General features: G+C 49.3%; 1 protein-coding gene across 1 annotated transcript in view; it reads right to left on the reverse strand.

The window, feature by feature from the left end:
* The window catches only part of UBASH3B (ubiquitin associated and SH3 domain containing B), a 67,459-nt gene extending 62,684 nt beyond the window's left edge, over positions 1 to 4,775 (reverse strand). The window contains exon 1 of the mRNA XM_040085183.2: positions 4,558 to 4,775. Within this exon, the coding sequence (XP_039941117.1) occupies positions 4,558 to 4,700 (143 nt within the window). The 5' untranslated portion in view covers positions 4,701 to 4,775. The remainder of the gene's footprint in view (positions 1 to 4,557) is intronic.
* Between the last annotated feature and the right edge of the window lie 5,368 nt (positions 4,776 to 10,143).

Genomic DNA, 10,143 nt, shown 5'->3' on the forward strand with positions numbered 1-10,143 from the left:
GGAACAGCATCTCAGAGCCGTGGCTTGAGTTGTAGGCATCAATTGAAACATTTTATATTTTATACATTCATACATCCATGCGCATATGTGAACCCAGAATTAAAACAAAGGAAGCAGTATTAGTTCTTTTTTCCTCATGCTGGAGTATTACCTTGCTGGTTTTGAGGATGTTTTGGAGGAGTTTAAAGGCTGACATGAAACTTTTAAAAACTTCCTGATTCTGGAGCCACATTGATTTCTGCACCATGCAGGATAAATAAGTTTCAATCACTCAAGTTTGGTCAAAGCTCTTCTTCCATCCTGAATGAAACTGCAGTCCATCACTAATTTTCTTTTCAATTTTCGCCTTTTATAGACACATTATGGATTCTTTTTTTTTAACTGGTTCTACATGCACAGGAGTTGTTCGTGATCCCCTGTGGTTTTGATGGCCTGTAAATTACTTGGTGCTTTTCTTTTCTCTCTCTCAGGGATATAGAGGGGTTATAAACAATAGTGAGAGGTGCTGGCAGGCAGGTTGGATGACAATTAGGTGGAACCACTGATGGGAGGTTCATAACGAGATGATAAATAATAATTTGGGGCAACTGGGAAGTAATAATTGTACGAAACCTCTTTCTGGAGGAATCCTCTCGTTGCGTTTAGGGCATTGAAGCACTGGGGCTTTGTTTGTAAAATGTTTTTCTTGGTGCCCAAATTGCAAAATGGGAATTATAACATCACCTTTGCCTTCCTTGCTTGCTTCAATCAGAAACTGCTGGGCATAGGGACAGCCTGCGGGACCAGACAGTACGTAATCTACTGGGCTAATTGCAAAATAAAATCATAATCATGGGCATGTGGTGGCAAAAGAACAGCAGCTCGTGGTGCTGGTTCAAAGGGATGATGCACTGCAGGGCCCTGAGCAGGTGCCACGCTCAGGTAAAAGCTTCCAGAAGCGCTTTGAACATCACCCTGTGACTCAGAGGAGCCCTGAACTGAAGCTGGTGCTGAAGAAGGAAAACACACGGACCCGTGCCAAAAAAATTCTTCAGAAGGGCAACGGGAAAAACCTCAAAGGTGTCAGTGTGAGCTGTGGGACACTGCCACTGGTGCAGACCCAGTGATTTCAGTGGTGCCTCCGTTCAGAAAGGAAGGACACGCCCTTCGTCCCCCGGCCCCCATAAACACCTGTAGGATGGACAAATCAAGGCTTTTTTAAGAACCCCTTGGTGTGAACCCAAGACCCGTGGCAGTTTTGCTCTTGCTCCCCGGTTCCTGCCTGGCTCAGCCCAATTTCTTGCCTGTGACCCTGCCTGACCTGGCCCCCCGTGTCCCCTGCCCCAGGCAGTGTCCCCAAAGAGCCAGGAGGCCGCTGCTGCCGGCAGCCACGGTGCTCTGTGACACGCCTGACAGACTTGTCTGACAACTTGGAGGTTTGTTTTGCATAAGCCGCCCAAACAGATGGCCACCACTTTGAAGTACCAGCCTGGCTGGTGTTGGTGTGCACAGAACTGAAATCCCATTTCACTCAGTCCCCTGGCTCCTGCTGGAACTGTGGCTTTGGGGCAGGAAACAGAGGTGGGAGAGTTTTGGGGGAAAACCCAAAAAGGCTTTAAGGCAACTTCTCCATACCAGCTCTGGCAGGGAGATGATGCTTTTACCTCGCTGGCATCTCGGTATTCTCATTCCCACTTAAAAAGAAACTCTGAGAGTTAAGAAGCGTTCTCTGCACCTTTCGGGAACGTCCTTTTGCCATGCACTCCTTTCTCTCAAGCCCCCAAACCCGTGTTCCATCCACATCCTACCCTTGGTGGCACCTCTTGGAGCTTATTTGGTTTATTTCTGATTTCTTCTTGCCTGAATTTCACTGATGAATTATCTGCAGGGTGGAACAGGGACACTCACTGCTGCTTCAGATGGGATGAGCGGTGCCTGTCCCAGCACAGAGCTCAGCTCTCACACAGGGTTATCCTGAACTCAGGACAGCTTTACTCATCTGCCTGGCTGCATTTCCAATAAGTACTTTTTGGATTTAGGGACATTTTGCCCATTTTTCTGGCTTTCTCCCTGTATTTAACCTTCTCTGCTGAGTTCTCACACAGGGTTATCCTGCACTCCCCATCAAGACAGCTTTACCCATCCGCCTGGCTGCATTTCCCACAGGTATTTCTTGCATTTTAAGGATATTTTCCCCATTTAACTGGCTTTCTCCCTGTGTTTAACCTTCTCTGCTTTGCGTGATGAAGCTCTGAGTGCACCTGCACAGATGTCAGTGCTTTTTGGGCAGGAATGTGACCCACAGGCACAATCCCTGAGTCAGGTGAGAGCAGGGCTGCCTGGCAGCCTTGATGGCACTGTTGTGCAGGTAAGAACCACTTCCATTCACAGGATCAAGCTGTTTTCTTTTTCTTTTTTTTTCTTTTTTCTTTTTTCTTTTTTTTTAAATTCCAGCTCCACTGAAAGATGCACATCTTTTCTTCCAACCATCTTTTCTTCCAGCTGAGCTCAGCGTGAAGTCACCGCTCTGCCCTGCTCCTCATTTGCATTCCCTGTGTCTAAAAGCTGCGTGCTGATCGCGGTAGATAACTGACAGCCAGGAGGAGCGCAAAGCGGCACCGAGGAAAACAAAAAGGAGATTTCCTGCGCGTGCTGGTGGATCCAAGCAATCCCACGGATCCACAAGGAACATATGCCCTCAGACTGCATGTGCCTGTCTATATATATATATATATATATATAACAAACCCTGCGACAAGACAGGCTGCAAAACCTCGGAGTTCTGATTGGTATCAACAACAAACGGCAAACTTAGGGAGATCAAGGAACCATCCCCATCCCCGCTGGTTTCATTTGCATCCCAAAACGAGCAGTCCCACCTCAGGAGTCACTGCTCCCGCGTTAAGTCATCATTAGTTTGCTGCCTGATTAATTTGAAGCAGAAGCACGCGCAGGGAGATTACAGCAGGGCGTGAATCGGACAAGAAGAACCGAACCACGCATGGAAATTTACTTCTGTTGCTCCGTTGCTTTTAGAGTGACTTTACACGGCTTAAAGATAACCCCTGGGTGTCCGAGCTAGAAAAAAATCAGTCTGGGGGGCGAAAACTGCCCTCCCTGGCGGTGCCCAACCTCGGCACGATACGGGCGGGCTGCGGGACGGGACCGGTGTGCCCGGGGCTCCTGCCTGACCGCCGGAGGATGCGAGCGGAGCATCCCGCGGGAGATACAGCATCCCCGGGCCGCTCGGGGAGCGCATTCCCCGCTCAGGGAGCATTCCCTGCTCCGGGAGAGCATGGTCTGCTCCGGGAGAGCATTCCCTGCTCCGGGAGTGTATCCCCTGCTCCAGGAGAGCATTCCCTGCTCCGGGAGTGTATCCCCTGCTCCAGGAGAGCATTCCCTGCTCCGGGAGTGTATCCCCTGCTCCAGGAGAGCATTCCCTGCTCCGGGAGTGTATCCCCTGCTCCAGGAGAGCATTCCCCGCTCAGGGAGCATTCCCTGCTCCAGGAGAGCATTCCCTGCTCCGGGAGTGTATCCCCTGCTCCAGGAGAGCATTCCCTGCTCCGGGAGTGTATCCCCTGCTCCAGGAGAGCATTCCCTGCTCCAGGAGAGCATTCCCTGCTCCGGGAGTGTATCCCCTGCTCCAGGAGAGCATTCCCTGCTCCAGGAGAGCATTCCCTGCTCCGGGAGTGTATCCCCTGCTCCAGGAGAGCATTCCCTGCTCCAGGAGAGCATTCCCTGCTCCGGGAGTGCATCCCTTGCTCTGGGAGTGCATCCCTTGCTCCGGGAGTGCATCCCTTGCTCCGGGAGTGCATCCCCTGCTCCGGGAGAGCATTCCCCGCTCCGGGTGTGCATTCCCCGCTCCGGGAGTGCATTCCCCGCTCCGGGAGTGCATTCTCTGCGACGGGAGAGCATCCCCTGCTCCGGGAGAGCATCCTCTGCTCTAGGAGCGTATTCCCCGCTGCCAGGACAGCATTCCCAGCAGTCCGGGCCGTTCCGAGAGGGCATCCCCAGGCCGTATCCCCCTCAGCCCGGGAGAGCACCGCGCCGCCGCCCCGGCAACGCATCCCCCCGGCTCTGGGAGCGCATCTTCCCCCTGCCGGGAGAGTATACCCCGCTTCCCTTCCTGCTCCGAGAAGGCATCTCCGGGCCGCTCCCGGCTCCGGGAGAGCGTTTCCTTCTCCGGCAGAGCATCCCCCTGCTCCGGGAGCGCATCCCCCGCTGTCCGGGCCGCTCCGGCAGAGCATCCCCCCTCTCCAGGAGCGCATCCCCCTGCTCCGGCAGAGCATCCCCCCTCTCCAGGAGCGCATCCCCCCTCTCCACGAGCTCATCCCCCTCTCCACGAGCTCATCCCCCTGCTCCGGCAGCGCATCCCCCTCTCCGGCAGCGCATCCCCGCCTCTTCCCGGGTTGGATCCCCGTCTCCCCGGCGCTCCCTCCCCGCGTCCGGCCCCGCGCCGCTCCGGAGCAGCGAAGCCGAGCAGCGCCCGCCGCTTCTCTCTCTCTCTCTCATCTCCTCCTCCGTAAAGCGAAAGAAAAGAGGTTAAAAAAAACCCCCTCCAGCGGGGCAGCGACTTACGCCCGTGCCTTGGGGAAGCCCATGGAGAGCAGGATCTCCAGCGACGAGCCATGTTTGATGGTCCCGGCGCGGTGCTGGCGGTTCCGCCGGGGGATGACTTTGCTGTACAGCTCTTCCCTGGCAGCCATGGCGAGCTGGGCCATCAGCGCGCAGCCATCGCCGCCCGCGCAGGGCCATGCACGCCGAGGGCTCGGGGACAGCGCCGGGGACGGGCACACGGCCGGGGAGCCGCCGAGACACCGCCCACAGCCGGCGCCGGAGGGAGGGAGGGATGGAGGGAGGGAGGGAGGGATGGAGGGAGGGAGGGAGGGATGGGGGAGAGCCGCCGGGATGCCCCCGCCCCGCGGAGGGTGGGTGGGTGGGGGGATGCGATGGAGCGGGAGGGAGGGATGAAGGCTTCCTTCGCAAAAAAAAAGCAAAAAAAAAAAAAAAAGCAAACACCACCCCCCCCCCAAAAAAAAAAACCACCCCAAACAAACAAACAAAAAAAGACAAAAAACCCCCACCCTCAAACAAACAAAAAAACCCCCCAACAACACCCCCAAAAATAAATAAAAAACCAAGTAAAAAACCTCCCAAAACAAAAATCAACCAAAAAAAAAAAACCCCACAAAGCCAAAAGAAACGAACAAAAAAACCCCAACCCCCCAAAAAAACCAACCAAACAAACAACAAAAAAACCAAACCAAAAACCCCCACCCCCCAAAAAAAACCACACACAAAAAACAAAGAAAAAACCCCAACCCCCCAAACAAACAACCAAAAAAAACCCCAAAACCCCACCCCCCAACAAAACACAAAAACCCAAACAAACCAACCAAAACAACAACAAAAAAAGGGGGGGGGCAAATAAAACAAACACCACCCCCCCCCCCACACAACACAACAACAAAAAAGTGGGGGAATAAAAGAAAAAAAAAAAAAGAAAAAGAAAAAGAAAAGGAAAAGGGAGAAAAAGCATGTGCACACGCTATTATTTTGGGGTTTTTTGTTGGTTTTTTTTTGTTGTGTTTTTTTCTTTGGCCTTTTATTGTGATTGTTATGTTCATTTGTTTGCTCGGTTTTTATTTGGGGGTTCGTTTTTCGCCTTTATAAGGAATCTGCTATTTGTTTGATTATTCATTTGGTTGTTCGTTCGTGTTCGCTTTGCCTTTATTTGATTTTTTTTAATATTTATCTGTTTGCTCAATGGTTTATTTATTTATAAATTCTTTCTTTCTCCCTCTTTTCCTCTTTCCTCCTTTCTTTCACTCTTCCTTCTTTCCTTCTTTCCTTCTTTCCTTCTTTCCTTCTTTCCTTCTCTCCCTCTCTCCCTCTCTTGCTCTCATTTTTTAGGAAATCCTCTCTGCCATCCCAACCAAACTCCACGAAGAGCAGAGAGGGGAGCTCAGGACTCTCCAGGTCTCCCTCTGCCACTTTCCACGGTGGTGGAATGGGTTGGAATAACCCAAACCCAGATCTCATCTCCTTCCAGCCCCCGTGGGCAGGGACACTTCCCACCACCCCAGGGTGCTCCAAGTTCCATCCAACCTGGCCTTGGACACTTCCAGAGATCTGGGGCAGCCACAGCTTCTCTGGGAATTCCTTCCCAGCCCCTCCCCACCCTCCCAGGGAACAATTCCTGCCCCAAATCCCATCTAATCCCACTTTGAAGCCATTCCCTGTGTCCTGTCCCTCCAGCCCTTGTCCCCAGTCCCTCTCCAGCTCTCCTGGGCTCCTTTAGGCCCTGGCAGGGGCTCTGAGCTCTCCCTGGAACCTCTCCTCTCCAGGTGAGCACCCCCAGCTCTGCCAGCCCGGCTCCAGCCCTGGAGCAGCTCCAAGGTTTGCTCTGGGCTCTCTCCAGCAGTTTGTGGTTCACCTGGACGTGGCTCAAGGCAAAGGAGCTGCGCTCCAAACTTTCACCTCATCCTTGTGTTTCCAGCAGCTCTGCTCCCTCCCTGCAGGTTCCTGTGGGCTGGCTGGGACAGATATTCCTGCTTTTCTCCTCATTGTCTCTCAATTCATCCTTCTCATCCTTCTCCTTTGCCTTTTTTTTTCTTTTTTTTTTTTTTTTTCCCTTTAATTTTTTCCCCTAACCTTCTCTTTCTTTTTTTTTTTTCCCCCTTTTCCTTTCACTTGTAAGGAGAGGTAGATCCTGCTCCTCCCAGAGCAGGCCCAGTGGAGAACAGCCTGAAATCCCGACCCTGCCAGCAAATAAAAACCCATTAAGAGGCATTTTTAAAAATAGTTTAGGTTGGGGAAGGAAATCAATACATGGCAATGACAAACCTATCCCTGCAGTTGTTATTATTCGCATTAGGGAGGACCAACAGCCCATTTCCATTTTGTTGTGTCAATGAAAGGGGAAAAAAGAATTCCCCTCACAGCTCTCTGCTCCTCCTCCTGTGCCAGCTGATTTTTCTGCCTCTTTATCCACAGGGAAAAAACACCCCTGAACCGAGGACGCCACAGAAATTCCAGCTCCAGAAAGACGTGGCACAAAAAAAAACCCCAAACCAAACTGAAAGAGAGCTTCTTGTTCCTCTCTTAAAATCGCTTTTAACTCCTCTGACGTCGCTGAGGTTCTTTAATTTGCCTTCACTGTTAATTGGCAAGGGCTTCATTAAAGCCAGAGGGGGAAACCGAGGAGTGTTTAGTCGTGGATTTCAGCTGTGAAATCAGGATCTGGCACCCAATCTGCTCCATTTTAATGCAGGAGCAGAATTAAGGGTATTAATACCAATATTTTCTATTCCATATTAATGCAGGAGCAGAATTAAAGGTATTAATAACAATATTTTCTATTCCATATTAATGCAGGAGCAGAATTAAAGGTATTAATAACAATATTTTCCATTCCATATTAATGCAGGAGCAGAATTAAAGGTATTAATAACAATATTTTCTATTCCATATTAATGCAGGAGCAGAATTAAGCGTGTTAAGAGCAAGGTTTGGGCTCAAATTTGGGTTGCTGGAGCCCCAGAAGGGTTTGTCACCCATGAACTCCTTCCAGCCATGCTGGGAGCACCACAAAGACGCCGAAGGAGAAAATCAAAATCCCAAATTTACCCTGATCCCACCTTCCCATCTCCCAGGGGAATGCAGGGACCTGCAGCCAGCAGAAAATGTTTGGCTTTTTCTCCCTGGGCCTCCCTCCTGTGCTCCAGCTGAATTACTCAACCAGGAAATGACAATAAAAATGAAATTTGCTATGGAAGCAGCTTCCAGGGACTTTGCCCAGATGGGGATCTCTTTCCTCTGGCCGTGACAGATTCACACATGGAATTAAAAAAGAAATAAATCCACATTAGAGAAGCTGTAATATGGAAGTTTGCTTGGCTGCATGAGTTGAGAAATAGGATTTTTTTTTCAGGTGAGACTGGCTGGAAATTATTTTCCAAGCCTGCCAAGATCACGTCCTTGGAACTTTGACATCCCTGCATTTGATCTGGCAGTGGGATTTTTTTTTTTCACAAGGAAACCTTTTCTTTGGGAAAAGAAGGTTTCTTTTTCTACCCCCAGCTATCAAATGTGTGCCTGGAGATAAAGCTGCCACCCACCTCTTTCTCTCTCTCTCTCTTTTTTTTTTTTTCTTTTTTTTTAAAAATTTGATTGTAAGCTGAAAATGAAAGCTGTCACAGTGATCAAATAGGGAAAGGGAAGAAAGTAAAAGTAGAAAGCAAATTTTATTTTAAAAAGGAGAACACCCAGAAGAATGTGTTGCAGCCTCCAAAATTAACAATGATTTCAGCAAAAGAATTGAAATACACTAGATAGTTTGGCTTTGTGGGAAATCTGTAATATTCAGTTTATTTAAAATGCTCTCCGATTTTCACGTAAAACTGTTCTGGTTTTTTAATTTGATTTGATTTGATTTATTTTTTTTTCCTCATGGCCTCGTGTTGCTAGCCTGTTCCCAGATATTTCTCTGTGTGCTCCCTTATTGCTGCTCACCCTTTTCCTGATTCGTGCAACAACTTCTGGGTGCCTAAAGCCAGAAAAAAAGAGTAAAATTCCCTGCAGGAAGAGCCTTGTCTGTGTCCTCTGTGAAATCCTGCAATTTTCCTGAGTGAACTCCAAATCTTATCCCTTCACCTACAGGAAAATGCGTTTTTAGGGGATTATTTTTATCGCTTCCTTCGGTGCAACGCAGAATTGAGGGGGGAATGTTTTAAAAATCCACTCTGGGCAGGGACGGGGGGGGATTTCAATAGGAAGAGCTCAGGTTCCTGAAGAATTCGAGCCAAATTTAGCTTTTTCCCAACCTGATGCTCCCTCCCGGTGCTGGGGCGGGAATGTTTTGCTGCCTAACAATGGGAATATTCTGAAATAAACAGCACAGCAACAGGAAATGGAGCAGGGGCTTTGCTTTTCCCCTTATCCCATCTCCATCCTTGGCGAGTCCATCCTAATTTTTTTTTTTTTTAACCTGTGTGCTCAAGGCGTGAGGAGACAGCAGCGAGCACGTGCTAAATAATTAAAAATAAATTGAAATCAAAACTAAAAATAAAACACAGCCCACCCTCAGCAGTTCCCCTCCACTCACACCTCCTTTTATTTCTTATTTTTTTTCCCCAGCCTCCTGAGTTTCCAAGTGTGGAGGAAAGGTGATTTATGGCTGAGGGAAATCAACAGCTGCCTCTCACTGGATTCAAAGCAGCACAAAAAAAAAAACCCAGAGGGGAAATTATTATTATTGAGTTTTTGTGGAGCTGAGAGCAAAGGAACAGCAAACCCCAGCCCGTTTTCTGTGCTGAGCTTTGCTGGAAGTGGAAGAACAACATTCCTGAGAGCAGCCTTGAGGAAGAAATCACCTTTGTCCAGCTTTGGTACCTGTTGGGGCTGGATGGTGGAGCTGGAATCAGCGTTTATTCCCGAGCCCGTCCCGCAGGGATAATTCCCTTCCTTCCCATCCATCTGCCAAGGTGATCCACGAGCTTCTCACTGCAATGCTGGAGTCCCCCCGGAGCGTTTAAAAATAGAAGGAGCAGCTGGTGGATGGAACAGGATCCTGTGCTCTGTCCAGGAGGCTGGGAAAGGAGATTTTTTTCCCCCCCTCATTTCTCCTGTTGGAAAACCCTAGGCGCTGGGAATTCCAGGCTTTCTGTGCTGCCAGGCACTGATCCCCCCACAAACACTGCACTGGACCTGGAACAGCTTCCAAAATGGAGTGACAGCGCTGGGATTGTGGGTGTGGAGTTGGGATAGAAGTGTGTGATGTCACAGGGTGCAAAACTCAGAGTTTAAGCGTTTAGAATATAATAATAGATATAAAGTGAGATTGAGGATTTAGGGCAGAGGCTGAATCCTTCTTTTTCACCTTCTTCTCCATGGGTCTGGGTGGGATTTTGTAATTGGGCAGAAAAATCCACATTGCGGGCCACGGATGGTTGAATATTGGGTTAAAAGTGAAAATAATTTAGGTGTCATTTCATAATTGGACAATTTGTGCTTAAAAGACCTTGGAAAGAGCTAGAGACAGAGGCATTTTTCACTTTGTTAGCAGAACCCACAACTTGTGAGACTGTAACATAGATAAGAATTAATAAACATCTGAGTCTGAACAAGAAAACCATCTCTTGTGCATTTAATTCCAGCTCTAGC

Source organism: Hirundo rustica, chromosome 23 (genome assembly GCF_015227805.2).
Source record: "Hirundo rustica isolate bHirRus1 chromosome 23, bHirRus1.pri.v3, whole genome shotgun sequence".
Taxonomy (NCBI): domain Eukaryota; kingdom Metazoa; phylum Chordata; class Aves; order Passeriformes; family Hirundinidae; genus Hirundo; species Hirundo rustica.